The following is a 21,675-nucleotide window of genomic DNA, read 5'->3' on the forward strand; positions in this document are numbered from 1 at the left end:
CAAGTTCTAGACTAATAATTCTTCTCATACCTCTAACCACCAGTATGTAATAGTACTAGAAAAAAAAAAAAAGAAGGCAAAAAAAAGCAAAAATAAGAAGCAAAACAAATTGCTGGGGGTGAGGAGGAAGGTAAGGAAAATAACGTTTATCTGGAATTTCTTAACATACTGAGGTATTTTTTAAGCCTTCTGGCAGATGTTTGTTCTCATTCTGAGTTTCTCTCATGCAAAATAGCTTTCTCAAAAGGATGGGGCACTATTCCTAGTTTTCCACCTATGCTCTTGGCAAAGCACAAGCCAAATTAGGTATTGATCCATGGTGTATAGCTCCAAAACCCTGCAGAGCTATGCAGGATGCTGAAACATTTTTCAGAATTTGCCTCAGATATTCCGACAGTCTTTGCTGCATGGCCCATTTGTCTTCTCCTGAGGGAGTAGGGATCATTCATATGGAAACCAGATATTAAGCCAACATTCAAGCCACCATCTCCTGGGGAAGTGGATTTACAAAGCTACAGAGCTGTGGCAGGGCTTTTTTGCTATACAAAGATCAAGGATGAACACAGAATTTTAACTTCAGCTTTTCTCAATTCAAATTTTCAGCAATGCCTGAAGAAACATTTACTCAGTCAGGTTCTTCCTTCAAGCAAGGTCTGCATGGCCAGAGCTTCCTGTACAGGCCAGTTCTCCCTCCTGCTCTCAATAGGTATCCTCCATGAAATTTAACTTGCCTTTTGCTTTCTAGGATAGACTTCAAGTACTTGGTGAAGATATTTGTTTGGTTTTAAGTTTCTGTCTTGCTTAATAAATAAATTGCATTACCTTAATCCCTACAAGTCAAACTGTAGAAACCGTCATCTTCCAATTCAACCTTTCCTTGCAGCTGAAGAACAAACATGTTCTATTTCCATACTGTGTAACGGATGGCAGGGTTTCATCTGACTTGTTCACATCCCAAGCATAAATCTATGTAGAAAATACTTGTTTTGTTACATGTAAGTTTAATAAAGTTTTGTAACACCAAAGACTGCTGTTTATGAAAGTTCTTTATTTCACACAATTTCATCAGCATCGTTTGTTCAGAAGGTAGAAATCTACCCCACTAGTGTCAAAAATGATCTTACCAACATCAGAACTGAAGGTCACTTTTCAGACTCAGTATCATTAGCTCTGCCTTCTAATAACTTAATACCAGGATTTGCTACGAGTAAATAGAAATTGAACCAGGCTTCCGTTATAAAATAAGATAGGAAACTGCGAGTCAAACAGAATAGAAAAACAAACCTACAGAAGGAGCAAGAGGAAATAAAATTAGATTTGAAGCACATCCCAGAGAAGTATCCAGAGCCATTCATTATATAACAGTGTATTTGCAAAGATAACTCTGAAACTGTGCCTGCACTTTGCCAGCAGTTCAGTGCACTTCATCACATACACGTATTTAAAGATTCAAAGAAACAGGATAACAACAGATAACAACAGAAGAGCTTTAAACACTCAGAGCTCACTTGAATAGACTGAGTAAAAATGGATACAATTATCTAAGTAACTGAGCAAACTACATCCAACAAAAGGAAAGGTGTTGTTTAGAATCATCTGAAGGAGGAGAATCAGTACCTACAAAAAACAAACAAAAAACCACACACAAGGCACAAAGGCTAAGGGGAAAAACAAAGACTCTAGAACAAGCTGCGAAAATAAAATTCACTTTAGATGGTTAAAATGTTTTTGGTCCTGTTGCTTGAAAGAAATAATCCTAAATAAGGTTCTGAAATAGAAGGAATGACTGCATTTATACAGATCATACTGTAAACTGAAAGAAAACTGCAAGATATTGAGAAATACTTTAAAAACCACACAACTCTTTAATTAACAGGAAGTACAAATGGTTGTATTGGCACTGTACTTGAACGCAAGCTAGAGATACACATTTTATTACCACGCTGATGCCCATACACGACATCCTAGTTGAATTACCAAAATACAAAGTCGGCAGTCTTAAACACAAGTGCACCAGGAAAGAGAATCAAGTGAGAAGTCCCCACTAGCCTTCCACCATTCTCTTAAGTCTGGCTCCCAGGCCACCCTTGGCCACTTTCAGTGGGGTCAGTTCTTCTTTATTCTCAATGTGAATACTTGCACCGTGAGAAACCAGCAGCTCTGCCTCCGCCACCCTCTCTTCATCACAGGCTAAATGTCTATAACAAGAACAAGAAACAAGCAGCCACTACTAAACAGTCCAAGCTTATAGAGCAATAATTATGCCTTGTCAAAATGACAGCGTGAATGTTGGAGGGGAGATACATTCTAGAACAAAACCACAGGCAACCAACTACCTACATAGATTCCAAAGCTCACTGTCCAGTTACTAAGTCACTAAGCAACCCAAGAATGTTTCTCCTGCTGTTGTCCTCACAATATTAAGACACTTCTTTAGATTAGGATTTGGCTCTGCAACCAGCAAAGCTAAGGAGCACATAATCCACCGTGAAACTGGAAAACAGTAATCTCTATTCGAAGCAAAAGTGATAAACCAAACTGTATGATGCTTAAAAATAGTCTAAGTAAAGTGTTACTGCAAATGCAGCAAATGCTTTTTTCCATTTGGCATAGTATCTTGAGAATAAATGTGTATGTCCCAGGAAAATACTGGGTTTTATACATAGCTAAAACATACTGCTTGATCTTATTCACGACAAAATTTTGATTCTACTGTAGACAAGGCAGAGTTTTGCCACCAACTTCAAAGCAGCTAAAGTTTTATCCTTACAAATTAAAATTGATCTCTAAGGTAATATGAAACACTGAACTGATTGTACTTAAATCGCAACTTATTGTCCTAGAGAGGTGAAGAAAAGCTTCCAAAATTAGTTCTTGCTTGGCAGGACACAGCAGGCCAGCCTGCAAGACCAGTTTCCTCTGACTGTGATGTCATTAGCTTACTTTCTACCCTCCAGTGGCAACTGAATGTACTGCAAATTATTACAAAAGGTATTCTACACTTTTTAAGCAGATGTAATAACACAAAGTATGTATGTACAGATGCACTTCAGCAAAATACTAAGTATGATATTCTCAGATCATTTTTAGTTACATAGGGATGTGAAGCAAGGGAGTATTTTGAGGCAATGAGAAATGTAAAAAGAAATAGAAGTAACAGTTTCATTTCATAGAGATTATGCTATATTAAGCAAAATAAAAATAACTTACAGAGGAGTATTCCCTTCAGAGTCCTGTATATTAACGGATGCGTTGTAGTTCAGAAGGATCTGTACCATTTTTAGGTTTCCTTTGGCTGCTGCTCTGTGTAATGGGGTGGATTCAAAATGATCTGTTGCATCTGGATCAGCTCCGTTATCTAAAAGCATGATTGCAATCTGAATATGCAAAAAGAGAAAGGGGGGGAGGAGGAAAAGTTAATATAACTATATACTTCTTCCAAGAGCAACACCACCTCCAGTAGCATGGGCAGACATACCTCTTGCTCATTTTTGGAGGCTGCATAATGCAGAGGTGTACAGCCATTCTGATTGACAGCATTTACATGAGCACCCTTGGCAATCAGGGCTTTCACAATTTCATCACGACCTGCTGAAGCGGCAATATGTAAGGGAGTCCAACCAGCCTGCCAAGGCAAGAAAAACCCCACGTTATTCAAATCGGGAGTTTCAGGCAGAAAAAGCCCCACAACAAAGCATAACCCCAGTACAGACTTGACTACTCCACATATTCTTATAACTGTAAAGCAAAACATTATTGATTGTCTCCAGAGAGACAAGTATCACGTCCTCTGACATGCCCGCGTTCAGTGCCTGACAAAAGCTGCCAGCTAAATGACAGAAATAAGTTCTGTTCGTAGAATCACAGGTAGTTTGGGTTGGAAGGGACCTTCACAGCTCATAGATGCAATGAGGAGGGACATCTTCACTCAGATCAGGTTGTACAGAGCCCCGTCCAGCCTGGCCTGGGATGTCTCCAGGGATGGGGCATCCACCACCTGTCTGGGCAACCTGGGACAGGCTCTCACCACCTTCATCATCACAAATTTCTTCCTCATGTCCAGCCTGAATCTTCCCTCTTTTAGTTTAAAACCATCACCTCTTGTCCTATCACAACAGGCCCTGCTAGAAAGTCTGTCCCCATCTTTCTATTTGCCCCTTTTAAGTACTGGAAGGCCACTATAATGTCTCCCTGGCGCCTTCTCCAGGCTGAACACCCCAACTCTCTCAGCCCGTCCTCCCAGCAGAGCTGTTCCAGCCCTCTGAGCATTTTTGTGGCTTCTCTGGCCCCTCTCCAACAGGTCCGTGTCTTTCCTGTGCTGAGGTCTCTAGAGCTGGACACAGTACTCGATAACATAACTGCTACGCAGTTATTCATGGTATCTTGCTGCGCACTTTGCCCCTGCAGAATTAACAGTAGCGCTTTTTTAAGAACAAATAAGAGTGGCAGAAAAGGGTGTCCCAAAGTTTATGCAATCTTTTCTACATCCTACCTTCTAATTAAACTGATGGGACAACATTTCTTTCTTTAAGAATGATCTTTAGTGTGCCTCATAGCAGATACAATTTTTTCAGTCCTTCCTTTAGAACAGTAACAGACTATCTCCTTTGCAAGTGTGAAATCACTGAACCTGTCACCTACTCTGTAATGCCCTCCCCAGTCATGAGAAATCCTCAGGGTACCTCAGATTTGGCACAACATATTCACAGGGATCACGCTGAGATAACAATAACACGAAAAACCTCAACTACAACCCAAACCCCCTTGGTTTTGCAACTCTGTTCGTTAAGAAGAGTTCTCCTAAAATTTCTTGACAATAAGGAAGTTTCATCAAGTCTCATTACCCCCTCTTCCACATAAGCGGCGAAACACTTCAACTTGCCTTTCTAGCGCAGGCTCAGTTCTACGGGCTTTGGTTTAGAAATCACACCGGATACACCGCCCGAGGTGGGGAACGGGGCGCAGCGGCCGCCGGGCCGGGCCGCTGCTGGGGGCACCGGTGCGGCTGAAACCGTCACAGCCAAGGGTCCGGACAGGAACTGCGCAACCGGCCTGGGCAGGCAAACCGGCTCACAGCACCTCCCCAGCCTCCGGCAGCAGCCCCAGCGCGGCCCCTCGCGGGGGCGGGGGCTCCCGGCAGGCCTGCGACACTCACATCGTCCTTGTCGTCCACAGGCACGCCGAGCCCCAGCAGGAGGTCGGCGACGTCCGTGCGTCCCGCCGAGCAGGCCCAGTGCAGCGCGGTGCGGTTGTCCTGAGGGAGGGAGCGGCGGTGAGCGGGGGGCGGGAAGCGGCTGACAGGAGCCGCCTCGCGGGGAGCGGCCCCACAGGCCGCCGGCTCCCGCCCCGCCGCGCGGGGAAGGCCGCAGCCGACTGACCTGGTCGGCCTTGGTGGCCAGCGCCCTGTCGTGCAGCAGCTGGGCCCGCAGCTCCTCCAGACGCCCGGCGTAGGCCAGGTTGCAGATCCCCACGTCGGACACCGCGCCCTCCATGCTGACCGCCGCCTCGCCACCGACCTGCCACAGGGGCGGGGCTTCGGCCCGCGCGCCGGCCAATCAGAGGGGGACCGGGGGCCCAGCCAATCGCACGCACTGGCCTGGTCCCCTGGCCCCTCGGGCCGCGGGGGCTGCTGGGATTTGTAGTCCCGCGGGGAGGACGCTGCGCGCTGCCGCCGGCCGGCGGGACTACAGTTCCCAGGGCGCCCTGCGCGCCGGCCGTGTTGTGCCTCCGTGTCGGGGCGAGGAGGAGGATGGTGACAGCGGGAGGATGGAGTCCGGTGAGGGGCGGCGCGGGGCCGCGGAGGGGGCCGGGGCGCGAGCGGGACGCGGGCTCGGCCGCTGGGGCGGCGGCTGGCGGGGCCGGGGCGCTGGCGAGGGGCCGGGCCCGCGTTCCGCCCGCCTCAGGGGCCGTCAGCTGGAGGCCCCGCGGGCTGAGGGGCGAGGCGGGGCGGCGGTGGTTTCCGTCGTGAGGGGAGGGGAGCGCCGGGGCCCCGCGGCCCGTCCCGGGGGCCGGCGCGGAGGGGCTGGGGGCGGCCTGCGGCGCGGCGGGAGGCGGCCCCGGGCAGCGCTGTGCCGGGCTGCGGCCGCGGGAGAGCCGGGGGGCGGCAGGACAGACACGGGAGAGCCCCGCGCCCCTCCCCGGGGGTCTGGGCCGTGGCGGGGCAGCGGGACACAGCCATGGGCGCCGAGGGGAGCGCGGCTCTCGCCCCTCGGGTCTCCGGGGCTGAGACTCTCGTAGGTCTTCGGCCTCAAAAAGAAACTGTTGGCTCTGTTAGTGCAATGAGTGATGAGTTCGTGGCGGAGAAAGCAGAGCACGGTGTAAGAGGTTCTTTGCAGACACTCTTAAGAAATAAGGTCGCCGCGTTTGTTGAGAGCTGCCCGTGCGATGTGCGGGAAGGTGCCTGTGGCAGCGCAGCGCCGTGCCCCGGCTGCCCTGCCCCGGCTGCCCTGCCCCGCCTGCCCTGCCCCGGCTGCGCTGCCCCGCCTGCCCCGCCCCGGCTGCGCTGCCCCGCCTGCCGTGCCCCGGCTGCGCTGCCCCGCCTGCCCTGCCCCGCCCCGCCTGCCCCGCCCCGCCTGCCCCGCCCCGCCTGCCCCGCCCCGCCTGCCCCGCCCCGCCTGCCCCGCCCCGCCTGCCCCGCCCCGCCTGCCCCGCCCCGCCTGCCCTGCCCCGCCGGGCGGGCTGCCGCTCGCTGGCACTTCTGATCGCTGCGATGTGTGTTTTTACATTAAGTGGTTTTGTGTATTTACCTGTATATTTATACTGTGTATATGTGCACTTAGCTTGAAGAGTAAAACATGATTGTGTTTGCTTTCACCTTCAGATTCTGATTTTTTAGCAGTATATTTCTTAAGATTGGTAAAAAAAGAAAATTATTTTACCTTTATTGTTACACTTGAAAGTCTGTTTTCCTTTTCCAACACGCCCTGCTTTAATTATCTAAAAATTGACTGAATGGTCTTCTTTAATATTAATTATAATTTCTTCTTTAGACTAAATAGATCTAGTGTTGAATAATGGCATGAATACATCTCTTTTCCTGAAATGTTTCATATCTCCAGTTAGGGAAGTAAAACCCAGTCTTGCTAACACTTTTTACATGCTCCCCATTAAGCACAAGGACATAATCACTATGGGTAGCAGTATTTGTAGATTCAAGATCGAACGTGGACACATATGCTGTCGTGCCCAAATTGTTTTTCCTTTTCCTCATTTCCCTGAATCAAATCTTACTCTCACTGCAGCCATGCTGACCTTCTGCCACTGACTTCGGTCGACTGCTTATAATCAAGGTGTCAGCTGTGTTATTCTCTCAGCACTTGCTGAGGATCAAAATAAAACCAGCCAGGGCAGTGGATGTTTCAGTGGCAGAACAGCTTGTTAAAGGAAAAGAGCAAACGCAGCTGGCAGCACCGCTCAGAAGATCCAAACACTTGCTACAGCTAGTTCAGTCTGAGAACTTGAAGTTGTGCATAAAAGAACAAAGGGCCAAAATGGAGTTTGAATTTTGTGTATTCTTGTTCAGTTTTATCTAGGTATGAAAACCAGATCACTATTTTGTCAGACTACTTAGAAGAATTTCCAGAAACTGATGAGCCAGTGTGGATTCTAGGAAGGCAACATCACCTAAACACAGGTATCGTTAGAATGAAAATTCACCCGTCACATCTGTAGAGCACTCGTGGATTCACATGCAACAGCAGCTGCTGATTTCCTTGTTTTCTCTACATGTCTCATGAGAGAAGTTTATTTTTCTCCATCCACAAGAAACCAACCATAAGCAGCGGTATTCATCGTAAAATGAAACCAGAAGTTTATCAATATACTTTCTACCATAATTTATGCAAGGAGATCATACATGTAGGAGAGGCTAGTCAGGTATGAAGCTAGTCACTTCTCAAGAGCAAATGCCTCAGAAATAGATAAATAAATAACTTCTGGGGAATGTTCGGTATTAGTATTTTCCCTTGAGGGTTGATGCCTGCATCCTGTCATTTGCAACTAAAATGATCTTTCAGAAGAAAAATGACAATAATCTAGGGTGTGTACTTTACTTTGATGAAAATAAATATATGACCTAAAAGTCATAGCAGAATGATGTATTTATATATCATATAAAAATAAGATTTCAGAAATGAGTTTTACTCCCTGGGGAGAAGACCAGGGCATCCTCCTGTGTCACATGTCAAAGGCAGCGGCCACCAGCGCAGGCACAGCGTTCAGGACAGCTGGGGTACCACGTGCAGCCTTCGTCAGCTGAAGGGCCTTTGAAAAGCCACAGCTCAGAGAAAATGCAGCAAATAAGATTCTTAAGAATTCTCTGCATGTGTTTAAAAAAAAAGGGGGAGGGGGGAGGGGGGGAGAGATTTAATTGAATTTAATATTATTAACCTTTTCTTAAAATGACTTTGTATTGGCTTTGGAGGTAATGCATAATTTCACGTTGGTTTGCATGTAGAAATTCTTCACCTTTCTTAACTTGCTTTACCAGTTCTTTCCTTAGGACATAGTTCTCCATAGTTGTTTCATTCAAGCTGGGCACAGTCATTCCAAACAACTTGTAAAACTTCATTGGCTAATAATTACTTCATCTTTAGTAAGTTAACTTTAATTAGCAGTCTACAAAAGCTCTCCGTGTTTAAACAGCTAAAAATGTTTTGAGTATTAAAGGTAAAATATATATGAAAGTCAACAGGAGTCTTCCATGCGCTCTATATATTGACTGTACAAGGAAAATTAGAATTTTGCAATTTTAGAAGTTTGTTTTAATAATTTCTTTCCTCTTAAAAATATTACAGACAAATCTAAGTTATTGTTGGATATAAGTGCTCGTCTCTGGTTTACATACAGAAGAAAGTTTTCACCCATTGGTGAGTACGCTGCAGACCGGCTGCTTTGTTATAAATTAGATAGCAGGATTAGTGACGTTATTGTGGACTGAAAAATGACTTCTACAGTATTAGAACATTTTGAGCATCATTTTAACTGTTTATGCAAAGAAAACATTAAAGCCATTAAAAAAAGTGTTTACTTGTACCTGCATAAAATCAGGTCTTCATGTTTGTAGAGCAAGCAGTAAAGTTAGACCAGCAACATGGCACGAAAAGGTCTTGCTCGGTGCCTTTTACCCGTAGTTGTTAGAGATTTTAACTCTGAAATCTTCTCTGTGGCGCTGCGCTCAGTTTAAAGCTCATCCTGCCTGTAATGAACTTTTCTAACAGGAGGCACTGGTCCTTCGTCCGACACTGGCTGGGGATGCATGCTGCGCTGCGGGCAGATGATGCTGGCACAAGCTCTGATCTGCAGGCACCTAGGAAGAGGTGAGTACTGTTACTGAGTGAACTTTTGTGTTGTTTGGAGACCATTTAATTTTTGTTGTAATTTTCCGTAAAAGCACAAAACTTAAATTTATTAATGAAACTTTTTTTGATGCCCTGATAGAGGTTACTAGTGAATTATTCTTGTCTGATGGGGTGGAGTCATGCCAGCCTTAAGCAGTGAAACAGAAATAGAGGGAGGACAAATAGAGAATCCTGTTGTTGTTATTTTATAAATCTTTTTGAGGAACACCCAAGTTGAGGCCAAGGGAAAACCTGCTGCCCTGGGTGCAGTTCTTACCCTTCTCTTTGTTGCTCGCATAGCCACCACATGTTCACACACAGTGAGTGTGTGAGCAGTGACATAGTGCTAGACATCACACAAAGTACTGCACAGACCACTCGTCCATCACCAGCCTGAGCTCCAAACCCCCCTGCAGAGCCCATTAACACAAGCAGTTAAGCCTGTATCAACACCTCACATACTGGGATCCCAGGTGGGTATCAGGTCCGGTCTGTTTGTAGCTGCTGTATCCATTAAATCCTTAGCGTTGGGTGTGTGATCCTTACACTGTTGCGCTGCGGTTTCTGTGGCAGCATGTTTGTGGAGTTACCTGCTTGAGTAACTGAATCCACAGAAGGATTTGTCGACTTCAATAACTGAATCCACAGGACAGAGGTGCAAAGATTTAACTGGAGGAGTAGGCAAATAAACAAATCACCTGAGGAAAACTAGAATATGAATTCATAGTATGTAGCTACTTCATAGTATGAGCCCCGTGTACGCACCTCTGTCAGTAACTGGGAGGTAACCACCTTACGTGAGAAGCAAGAGTGTACATGGCAAAGCTATATCTTGGATTTCACTGTGGGAGAGGGCCCGTGCTGTGCTTGGACTTTGATCTATGGATCTTGTTATCTGATGTATGTGTATCAATCTAACAAAATCTAAACAGAGTGTATAGTTTTAAATAATCTTGGAAGCTCATGTACAGCAATAGCTGCCAATTCTCAGCAGTGATCACTCAGAATATATTTGCAGTTGACATTTTTATTTTATTTTCCCAGTTGTCACAATCTAGCCTGTGATGATAAAGGAGACCTTGATAATAAGTGGCAAGCTGTGACTTCTAGGAACACTAACCAAAATGTAAATTTCAGAGATGAATTGTACATTAGTTTTTAACTTCTCGTTGTATGGCTTTCTACTATCTAGAAATTTGATCAGCACAGTGGAAACCTTATTATTTTTTAATCAATCTAACTTTTTTCCTGTAAGATTGGCAATGGGAAAAACACAAAAAACAACCAGAAGAATATCATAGAATCTTACGGTGCTTTCTAGACAGAAAAGATTGCTGTTATTCCATCCACCAAATGGGTAAGAACACACATCAACTTTTCTATTTTCCACTGAAATTCCTACTGTGTTGAAAGGTTATGATTTGAAATGTGTTAATTCAAAACTTTTAAAAGGTGATTATGAAAGCAATGTATATGTTTATATATAGATAAAAATGCATGGAAATGGTTACTAAGTGTAATAATTCAGAAATTTTATTCACTGAGACCTGAATACATTTGAATGCTAGAATCTAGCTCTTGATAAAGTATGTAAGCCTTGGGCACCAGAGTTGATAGTATTGAAATAGTCATGAAGCTTATTGCTGTAATTTGTGATGAAGGACACTAATATTTGTAATTCTCACTACAGTTTAGAAACTTTTTGTGAAGGAACTAGCAGTCATTAAGATTTGAAAAGAACATAGATTGAGAAAATAATTGTTGTTGCTAAACACAGTTTGCAATTGGTCTTGAACGTATGTCAAAATATTAGTAGGTCATGTGCTATTTAATATATATTGTGACCAGACCCTCTGTGGTCTTTTTTTTTTTTCTGCATGCATGTGTTTTCCCTCATAAAAACAGCGCAGATGGGTGTTGGAGAGGGGAAATCGATTGGAGAGTGGTTTGGACCAAATACGGTTGCCCAAGTACTGAAGTAAGTCCATTTGCACTGGCTCATTCAGAATGTTCGCCCCTGGGGCAGCTGAGGCCCAAGACAGAGATTTAAAGGCCGATCTCCCTCTCTCAGAACAAGGGGTGTGTGTGGCGTGTGTTTGCAAGTACAGTGCAGACCCTGGTGCTGGTACTGAGTTGGGATTGGCTGAGTTCTACATTTTAATATACTAAGATCTGCAAAAAGGCCTGTCCTGCTGCGCCGTCTGCGTGCCCTCAGTGGTGAGCACCAGAGGCAGACATTCCATTCCACAAAGGGCCACAGCTTTGACAGGTCAAGTGCCACCGGGCAGGGCAGAGTGGTGCTATGAAACACCAGAGCGGAGCCATCCAGGCCAGGAGGGACATGAACTGCAGTTGCTCACTGCCTGAGCTGCAGTGCTGCCCGAAGGCTGCTGTCAAAAGCACATGCAGCTCTGGTCTAGAAGGCCCACGTAAAAGAGTTCACTTTGCTCCATTTCTGAGGGGCAGGTGGAGATGCCAGATCTCAAGTGGAGGCCACACTGCAGGTCCTGAGTGCTCAGCAGCGATTCTTCGCAGCCCTGGGAGAGACACACATTCTGGAGGGAGAGAGAGGAGCTGAATTGTGCTCTGGCCTCCAGCTCTTCTCACTTACAAATTCCTCATGGCTTAGTGCTCATGTACAGGTTTTTCTGGCTTATTTTAGACAGCTGACTGCCTGTGCAGCTTAAGAGTGCAGCTCCCTTCCCCAGAGTTTTGGATTTCACACAACTGGACAGAAACCTGTGTGCCATAATGCCTCCCTCCTACCTTTTGGGCGCCGAAAACCTTGAGCTGACCTAGGTTTTAATGCCGAGTCTGCTGCCCACATGTGCACAGAAATAGTTCCTCTGGATTTAGTGGAACGTCTTAAGTAAAAAGTAATGTGCAAAAACTGGCACAGGAATTTTTTCCTTCTCTAGCCAGTTGTGCCAGACACAACGGCAGGATCCCATTGCGGAGGCTGTTAAATGCAATAAAAAGTAATAATTATGTGGTTGAGCTGTTACTGCATTTGGCAAAAGGACAAAGAGGTTTCACATGGTACAGTGTGTGTGCTTTTCTTGGTACCACTCAGTATTTATTTTTCTAAATATATTAAACATTAAATATTCAAAGTAATCTTTTTATTACATGGAGACTTAAAAACAAGTCCAATAAATATGTTTTTCCGAAGAAACAATTTTTTGCTCAAGAACCATCTAATTGCCCTGAATGAAAAGCTACGCTCATGGTCCTAATTATATTAATTATTACCTTAATGTTTTCTAGGAAGCTTGCTTTATTTGATGAATGGAATTCATTAGCAGTTTATGTATCTATGGACAACACAGTGGTCATTGAAGACATCAGTAAGTGAAACATCAGTTCTCTGGTTACATTTTTTTTAATTTGACTCGTAAATTTCCTGAATATATTTAAATATGAACAAAATACTTTTGGGCCATCCCTACTTGTTCCCAGGGTAAGAAAAGGGATAAAGGAAATGCAAGGTCAGGTTTGGGGTGCACAGAGTGATGTAAGCTTTTGATGGCCAACTTAGATACCATGCGGTTTGGGAGAGGATGGAGTTGGTCTGTGCTATCTGAGCTCCTACCCCAGAAATAGAATGAAGTTGCACGATGTAGAAATACAGGAAATTGCTTTTAATACAGGGTTTGCTGAAGAGATGTGCTTTTGTCAGGCAAAGGAGAAACCAGGGGCAGATCCTAGAGAAACAAGTGGCCAGGCTTGATTTTCTGTTGTAAGAAAGGTGGATTTACCAGTGGTATTTAACCACAGCCTGTTCTTATGTTAGTCCCTACTTCTGATTATTTTATGTTCACATCATTGGAGTTGAAGCATTCCCTGAAGAGTTTCTAATGCTGATATCTCTGCTGCTTCACTTCCCTGACATTTTATGGGAAGAGCTTGAAAATATTAATAACACAAGTAGTAAATGTAACTTCAGTCTCAAATTTTTATCCCCTAGTCGTTCATCTCATGTCTCACTAATGTGCCAGCACATTGTCTGTCTGCTAGAATTACTTCTACTAAATAATTACAATTTCCATACCCTGCTCCTTTTGCCTTCAAACAGGAGCCCTATTAAGATGCCTGGCAAAGTAGCTTAATTCATGATGGAGAGGAAGATCTGCTCCGTGTTCCTTTGTGCACTCATCGATTTCTATTCTTATTCCCACAGAGAAAATGTGCTGGTCCCCTCCCCAGGGCAGCAGCGCGGCCCACAGCAGCGCACATTTGCACAGAAGCGCTCTTGGCCGAACTAAGAATGCAGCAGGATTCTGCACAGGCTGGAAGCCCCTCTTGCTTATTATACCTCTACGGCTAGGGATAAATCACATTAATCCAGTATATATTGATGCGTTCAAAGTAAGGGTTTTTTCAGTGATTTATTTTTTATTGTGAAATAAGTTCAGGTATCTATTATATCAATAAATCAATCAACTACAGTGTCATTTTTCTCCCTTTGAACTCTTAGGAATGCTTTAAGATGCCACAGTCTTTGGGAGCATTAGGAGGGAAACCAAATAATGCCTATTATTTCATAGGATTTTTAGGTAAGGAAAAAAATAAACTTATTCCGAATATACCTATGATCTGAAGAGAGGCATTTTTTTGGGAAGGGGAAATAGTAAGCAGTTTAAGCATGAGAACAGAGAAGAAGAAATGAAGAAACATACAGTGAAGAAACAAACAGAGCAGTGTGATATCATCCTCACAGGAACGGAGAAGTAGCAGCAAAGCTTGACGTAAAAATAAGTAATGATATAAGCAAGAACAACACCCTAAGAATTGTTGGTAGTATTTGACAAGCGTCAAATGTCACTGCTGCTAAAATACTGATGATTTTTTTTTCCCTAATCATTAATAGTTTCTAATGAAGGGTGTCTTGTTTTATTATTTTGCTTCACGGTTCTCTTAAATTATTTTATCGGATTTCAAACATTTTCTACAGCAGTATTTTTTTTCACTTTCTTCCATGCCTTCCTTTATTAATTAAAGCAATAGTTAATACCTGGTTCAGTGTTTCAGATTTTACCCCAATTCAATCCATAATTTTCTGGATGTTTTGTTTTTCCTTTGGTAAAATCTGAGCTGTTTTAGACAGACTTCTTTGTTCCAATTTCCGAATGAATGCCTAATGGGATTACAGATTGCATTTGTGATCGTCCTGTAAAAAAAAAAAATGTACTGGACCTTACATAGATAAAGGAAAGTATGTGACAAACCAACCAAAAAATCTACAGTAATAGGTCACAATAGAAAATTATACTAAATACTCTGTGGGAAACTAGTGTGTCAAACTTTCTGATTCTCTTGAGGACCCCCAAGCTAGAAAGTCTAGATACTGGATGTGATGACAATCTAATTTCTATTTTACAATTCTGGATGGAATAAGTACTTATTAAAGTCTCTTGCTTATTACCAACATGTGGATTTTACCCTTCCAGGCAATGAGCTGATCTATTTGGACCCTCACACCACTCAAAGTTTTGTAGATTCAGAGGAAAATGGGACAGTTGATGATGAGAGCTTCCACTGCCAGCAAGCCCCGCACAGAATGAAGATCATGAATTTGGACCCTTCAGTAGCTTTAGTAGGTGTCAGGACGTAAAAGACGTGTGTACTTTATTTCAAAGCAAGACCTCTGTACATTGATAAGGGCAGTAATGCCTTTCCTTGAGCAGAATCAAGATCAGAGAACAGTCTTCCATGACCTGAAATTCAACACGTGGCAGTTCACATATTAACAGCGTTAGGATACATTGATCTCAGGTCAAATGGGGAACTGGCTCTTTGTGTCCCAGGGAGCCAATTCATTTTCTTTTGAAGAGCATTTACCTTTGCAAGAAGTATTTTGAAAGTCAAAGTAAGGAAGTGAATCGGGTTTCCTTGTTTTATTCAATCACTACCATATTTCATGGTTGTTCTGGAGGACTTACTTAACTCATATAATAATTTACAAATCTTTGAATGGAATTACTTGTAGAAGTCATCCAGTAGATATCATAAGGTTACTGTGGTAGTTGATTAAATTAAATCTGATCCGGTGCCAGTGTCCTTTGGTTAGGTTATGGGTGATTGTCATTGACGACACGTTTCTAAAGCTTCAAATAGTGTGTAAAGATCCTGCAGCATCCTTCATGTGTTGACAGATTGTGATTATTTAATACTACTACTGTATGTGTTTTTTCCTTAGGGCTTTTTTTGCAAAGAAGAATGTGATTTTGATAACTGGTGTAGTCTTGTACAAAAGGTAATAATACTATTTTTATTTGCTCTGTATGCAATAATGTATACTTTTTTTTAAATGGAAATTCCCACTACATCTTTCTCTGCATGAAAATCAAGTGAGCCGTAAAAGACTGCAGTAATGCGTCAGGGAAAGCCAATACCACTGAATTGCTGATCAGAGTTCGTTCAGCACTTTGAGCACCACAAACCTTGCCACTTGGAACAGAAGTGTAAACATATACCCTTAAAAAGTTTTTCTCTTTTTAGCACTTCTGTGTCACTGGCTGAAACAGTCATTTACTTAGAAATAAATGTTAAAAGTAAGTTTTAGCTGCTATGTTGTAGCAACTTATTGATTTACTTGCTTCCTGAACATTTTTTATTGTTTGACATAATATATTATTACATGTTCTAATTATGACTGTTAATTCCTGGTACCCTAACAGATCTGATTCTGTAAGTGCTGAATCCCTCCAGCTCCTGCTGAAGTGCAGGACACACAAAAGGTGCCTGCTGGACTTCAGGACATTTCTGTGTGCAGCTGGTATAATAAGCACCAGAAGTAGGAATGTGAAGTAACATCAATATTTAAAGGCATTTGCTAAAAACAAACAAACAAAAAGGCTAGAGAAAGTGATTTGTAAATAACTGAAATATGATGTAGCTTACCTGACTGAAGAGGAGTGGAATTTGGCTTCAATAATAACTTGTTTCTCCTCATCAAAACCTACCCTTCAAAATCTGTTGGGTTTTTGGAGCTGAAAGAACCATCTTTTGTTCCCATTGATCGACAGAAAACTTGAACACAGAGAGGTCCATGCAAGTAATCTTATTTTAAAGGGCGAAAAATACTGTACGTTCTTGGTGTCCGTTTGCTACATGTAAATAAAATTATAGGCATATAGATATCAAAGCTAATTGTAACACCGATAACCTGTAGGGCTGTTCAAGAGATCTGTCTTCCAGGTGTGTTTTCAGCTAGGAAAACATTACAGAGATCTGTGGAGCAGGGATTCATAATGGCAAGTACCTGAAATACCAGGTTTTCACTGTGTGTCTGCACAAAGCCTTTGTTTTTTGATAGAAACACATAATGAAAAATATTTTTAATTAAGCAGACATTTTTCATGTTTGAAGGTTCTTCTGAGGCACCTTTTAAAACTAAAGCATTCTCTCCTCAGGAGATTCTGAAGCAGCAGAGCCTGCGGATGTTTGAGCTGGTGCAGAAGCACCCACCGCACTGGCCGCCCTTCGTCCCTCCAGCCAAGCCCGAAGTGACAACAACAGGAGCAGGTGCGATGCGAGCTGGAACCACGGGCGTGCGGCAGCATGTTCCTGGGTACAGTAATCACGGAGGCAATAACTGTGCTTCCCTCAGTGCCCGGCAATCACCGGGGGGGTTAAATGCCTGAATCTGATGGAGCATCAGACAGTTCTCCAAACAGGCCACGTAACAATTGCTAGCACAGACACGTTACGTCGTTTGTTTGTTTGTTTTTTGATCTTACAAAATACTTCAAAGGACGCATCCCAGAAAAGTGGGGCTTTTGGTTTGTGGTTTTAAGTAAACAAAATGAGGCCTGTCTTTAGATTCCTTTTTTTTTTTTTCCTTTCCAGAACTCATTGAATCTACTGACAAGCTATTTGAATTGGAAGAAGAATTTGAAATCCTGAGTGTATGAAGGAAACTGTGGTGACCCTTCTGAGTAGTGAACATATTACAACTATTATTGCATTGACTTAAATAACAGCCATGTTAGCCCCAAAGTGCCTGAAATTACAGAAACCAGAGCACAAAAACCCAGTAGCATCCAGAACTCCAACAGTGACAGTTCTGTTGTCAGAGAGCTTCCCCAGATGGAAAGGCAGTAAGATCTAATCTGATGACCCTTAAAGGGAACTTGTTTTCAATGTATTTCTTACCTGGAGACAAATGGACCTTTGAGATGAAGGCAATAGTAAGTCTATCACTGGGCTGTATCTTTGGAGAAAGGGATAACCCCACATGGATATTTCTTGCTCTCATATAATGCAATAGTTTAGTTCTTAAAGCAAAACAGTCTTCAGTTACGGAGGATGTTTACTTCTGTTCCCTCCTGTGGGCTGCATTGTAGAAAACAGATGTTGTCTTGTTTAAAAGATCGACTGGATCAGAAGAAAAATGTTTCCTTGTTAAATATTTTAACATGTATTTGAGCAACCACACTTGATTACAAAAATGTTTCTGTAAAAGGAACTATGTCTAATGTATACATTTTGCAATAGCCTTCCTGTTTCTGGGAAACCTGAAGAGGAACAGGAGACTCAAATAGTTGATATATAGATCACAACCACTGTAATCGTTACGATATATTTCACCTTGACCTTAAAATTCAGATCAATAAAACTTAGGCTGACTTTTCTTTTGGAGCTAAAGTGAGTCAAAGGTGGTTTAACTGTACCGTATTTATTTAAAAAAAAAAAGATTTACACAAGTTTCTCTGTTACAGCACTTTATCTGTGCATCTAATAAATTTCTTAAGCTTCTCATAGGTTGTATGCTGCTATATTTTGTTAATTTGTTTGTGTGAACTAAATATAAACCAGGTTATCTTAAAACTTAATATATAGGCATATGCAAATTATGTAATTGTTCTTTTTTGACTCGTTGCCTTTTGAAATCTGTTTTAGTAAAAGTGCCTTAATTCTACAGGTTTATCAGAACAGCCTGTGCAGTTTTATTTCTACAGCAGAGCATCTCTCTAGCAGCCAGAAGAAAAACAGCTCAGAATAATTAAAGGCAAAGATCTTTGAATCCATTATAAAGTTCCTTTGTACTGTCAGACAGTCCCCATTATGGTCATTTTGTCATGATAGTGTAATGGACATGAATCACAGAGTTTTGTCTTCACCAATAAATGACAACATAGAAAAACACCGAATATTGTCTCCTCTCACTTGCAGTTCTGGATCAGGGCCAGTGTGATTTCCAAGAAAATACTTAAGCAGATCATATTCCATCTTGTTTGCCTTCAGCGTTTATTGACCAGTTTGGAAACTATACAGATATAAAAAATATTATTTTCTTCCCCTCTCCATGGATTACCTGCATTTTTTTTTAAAACAAAGCATGACTTCTTAATTAATACATTAACTTATTGTTCATGTAACAGCAATGGTAGCCCTCTCCTCCTCACAGATGAAAATGAAGCCCTTGCTTAGAAATGCTCAGTCTTGAGCAGTAACTGCTAAAAAAATAAAAGGAAGCGCCTACGTTAAAAAAAAAAATCCCTTGGTGGAGCACAGGGTATTTACTCCCCACAGAGCTGTTCTGTACACACTACTCAGAGGGGAGGTCTGGACTCCACAGACCTCTCGATTTTTGGAGACAAACAGGTTTATGAAAATGTGGCCGATGATGAATGGCCGGTGGTTGGAATCCCCAGCCCACGTACCTGGCAGAAAATGGGTTCTGTGTGGACAGCGTGGGGAAAGGCTGGGCTGCTTGAACCTGATGAGATTTGGACATCGCAAAAAACCAGGTTATCGCAAGAGCAGCAGTTCCCTAAAGACAGTGGTGTTTAAAATGCATAAGGTGCTGATCCTGGGTGGGGGGGGAAAAAAAAAAAAGTATTTGCCTGTGTCCGTGTTCAAAAATAAACCCAAGTCCCTGTAGACACACTACCCGATTGACACCCCTTTGTACAGCGCCACGGGAGCCCCATGGCTGAAAAACTTAATATAGTTTGCCAGTCATTTGCACCAATTTTCCAAAAGCAGTGGGCTTCACTGTGTGCACAGTGTTTTAAAATTGCATTTGCATAACCCAAGATGCAAATACAATATGATCTGTCTGTGCTAGGAGAGCTAAGCAGTACATTGGATATTCTGCATAAAAGGATTGCCACTCGGGAGCGTTAAAATGCCTTAAAGGTATTTGGAAAATACAGCCAAAGCATTTGTTGATCTTTCACAATTAGGAATAAGTTAAATGAAAGCCTAACATGTTCTTCACAAATTCTCTGCTTGTCTCCAGTGTGGTTCAACTCTAGAACATGCAGAGCTCTCCGACCTCAATCTAGGAGGATAATGTTATGCATGTAAATAACCATTAAGAGTAAAAATATTATCTGCTTAAAAGTAAACATGTTCTTAAGTACTTTGCTGGACAGAGCTAGAGCCCTGGAACCTAGTAAAGAAATATAATTTTAAAATAATGTATCAGTCTTGCATTAGTAATTTCTTATCAATTTTTCTTAAAGATTTTTAAGCCAAGGTGACAGTGCATTTGCAAGGCACTTCTTCAAATGTCCTGGAATGTCAATATACAAGGACGCCATATGCTTCATGCTAGAGGGGTTGGTAATAACTTTAGCCCAACTAAATGAATTCATTATATATATATATTAGCATACCTTTTCATGGCTTTCCCTCAAAATATACACGGATAATATAATTAGTGGCACTTCTTTTTAATTATGCCCTGAAGGAAAGTGTGACTAGTTAACAGTGCATACACTGGAAATACAATTCTTTAAACTAACAGAAAAGCAGCCCAGAGGAAGAAGTATACAACATATCGTGACTGCAGCAGTAAAAATTTACATCCCGTAACTACTCACTTCTGTGTCTGCAGAAGCTTGTTGCTGTCCAGTAAAGCCTCTACTTTTCAAACACACACAGCCTGAAGAATTGTGAACCGAGTGTGCCCAGGCTACCTCAGAAAGGAAATTCACGTTTGTAGTACTGAAATGTTCCTAGTGGCTGCGTGTCATTCACCTGCGAGGAGATAGGCCACAGGCCTTGAAGAAGACATTTTACCTGGAATATATTTCAACAGAAAGCTATGAAAAATGGTAAAGGTGGTTTGGATTCATCCTCACATCAAAAATTGCATTTTCCACTGGGGTAGCTCTTTAAAGCCAACCGTGGATGAGAGTGTGGATTTAGAACTGATTACCTGTCACTAGATGAAAGAACACCCCATTTGTTTAATACGCAAAGCAAAACAAATTCATCTTTGAGTCTTCCTAGGAAAGTCAGTTATCAACCATTAATGCTTAGTGTTTCTAACTGACCTGCAACACACTGATAAATTTTAGCTAGCTCTGTATTTCATAAGAAAACGAGTCTTCGTTCCCTTTCACTAAGTCAACTACTATTTGCAAAGACACTAATAAAGCATAACTTTTGAAAAGTCTCTTGATGATGACTGGCATGTGCCTTGGACAGAGGAGTGGTGATGTGAGACATCAGTTACTCTTTGGTCTGAATACGGAACTCACAGAGACTTTCTGAGGTAGCCATAAATGAGGGAGGAAAAAACCCCACTGAAGTAAAAGCATAGCACCGTGTTCCATAAAAAAAAAAAATAGAGGTTTCAGAGCACTGGTCTTTTCCTCCTCTGTGTGCCATCAAACTCCTGGACTTGACACTCAATTTTAGTAGAATTCTGGCTGTCCTGATTCACCCATCAACCACACAAAAAACAGGCTTATGAATTTATCCTTTTTCACGTCAGTGATGTCTACTCTCAGGTAACAAAGACTGTTAACATTGCATTTTTGTTACTACAAGTTCTTCATGCACACTTGGCAACGGCTGACCCTTGTTCGAAGCTGTCCCGCTTTCAGAGTTTCTGAGGGAGGAGCGCTGACAAACTGCTGCGACTGCTCAACCGTCGTCAGCCAGAAGCTGTATTTGTTTGCAAAGTAATGGCACGTTCCCCGGGCACCGTTGCATTCGATGAACGGAGTGGCACGGAAATCCTCCAGGCAAGAACCGGGTGAGACGAGGGACTGACCTCCACCTTCTGCACCAGCTGCAGTGTGCTGAAATAAGGATGTCAGTTTAGACCGGTTCAAAGGAATGGAATGGGAGGTAAACAGGGGCGTCCTCCAGCTCCAGTGTTAAAAGGAGCAAAACAGGCGACCACAATGGTACCTTGGCAGCGCCTGTCTGTCCTGTGAGCCAGGGCTAGAGGTGAACAAGCAAAGGAATGTACCCAGGCTGAATAGACAGGTCTGGTATAACGGAAAACCAGCTTTTCACCTGCAGGCTGGGAAAATTTGGAAACAATAATGCTGACTTCATACTTTTCTAACAATCTTACACTAATGAGCTT

General features: G+C 42.7%; 3 protein-coding genes across 3 annotated transcripts in view; 1 reads left to right on the forward strand and 2 right to left on the reverse strand.

Moving 5' to 3' along the window:
- Window positions 1-1,056: 1,056 nt before the first annotated feature.
- Window positions 1,057-5,528, reverse strand: PSMD10 (proteasome 26S subunit, non-ATPase 10). The gene is made up of 5 exons (XM_065643006.1): window positions 5,379-5,528; window positions 5,156-5,254; window positions 3,479-3,625; window positions 3,211-3,377; window positions 1,057-2,198 (listed from the first exon to the last, which is right to left on the reverse strand). The coding sequence occupies exons 1-5, from the start codon at window positions 5,490-5,492 to the stop codon at window positions 2,045-2,047; spliced, it is 681 nt and encodes a 226-aa protein (XP_065499078.1). The 5' UTR covers window positions 5,493-5,528; the 3' UTR covers window positions 1,057-2,044.
- A 35-nt stretch (window positions 5,529-5,563) lies between these two features.
- On the forward strand, window positions 5,564-18,523 carry ATG4A (autophagy related 4A cysteine peptidase). The gene is made up of 13 exons (XM_065643003.1): window positions 5,564-5,776; window positions 7,523-7,633; window positions 8,796-8,867; window positions 9,219-9,317; window positions 10,594-10,695; window positions 11,244-11,316; window positions 12,606-12,685; window positions 13,519-13,706; window positions 13,816-13,894; window positions 14,789-14,934; window positions 15,538-15,594; window positions 16,754-16,865; window positions 17,190-18,523. The coding sequence occupies exons 1-13, from the start codon at window positions 5,767-5,769 to the stop codon at window positions 17,252-17,254; spliced, it is 1,194 nt and encodes a 397-aa protein (XP_065499075.1). The 5' UTR covers window positions 5,564-5,766; the 3' UTR covers window positions 17,255-18,523.
- COL4A6 (collagen type IV alpha 6 chain) overlaps window positions 18,020-21,675 on the reverse strand; it is a 128,345-nt gene continuing 124,689 nt past the window's right edge. Inside the window, exon 45 of the mRNA XM_065643001.1 lies at window positions 18,020-21,382. Coding sequence (XP_065499073.1) covers window positions 21,122-21,382 — 261 coding nt within the window. The 3' untranslated portion in view covers window positions 18,020-21,121. The remainder of the gene's footprint in view (window positions 21,383-21,675) is intronic.

The sequence above is a fragment of the Caloenas nicobarica genome, chromosome 12 (genome assembly GCF_036013445.1).
Source record: "Caloenas nicobarica isolate bCalNic1 chromosome 12, bCalNic1.hap1, whole genome shotgun sequence".
NCBI lineage: Eukaryota > Metazoa > Chordata > Aves > Columbiformes > Columbidae > Caloenas > Caloenas nicobarica.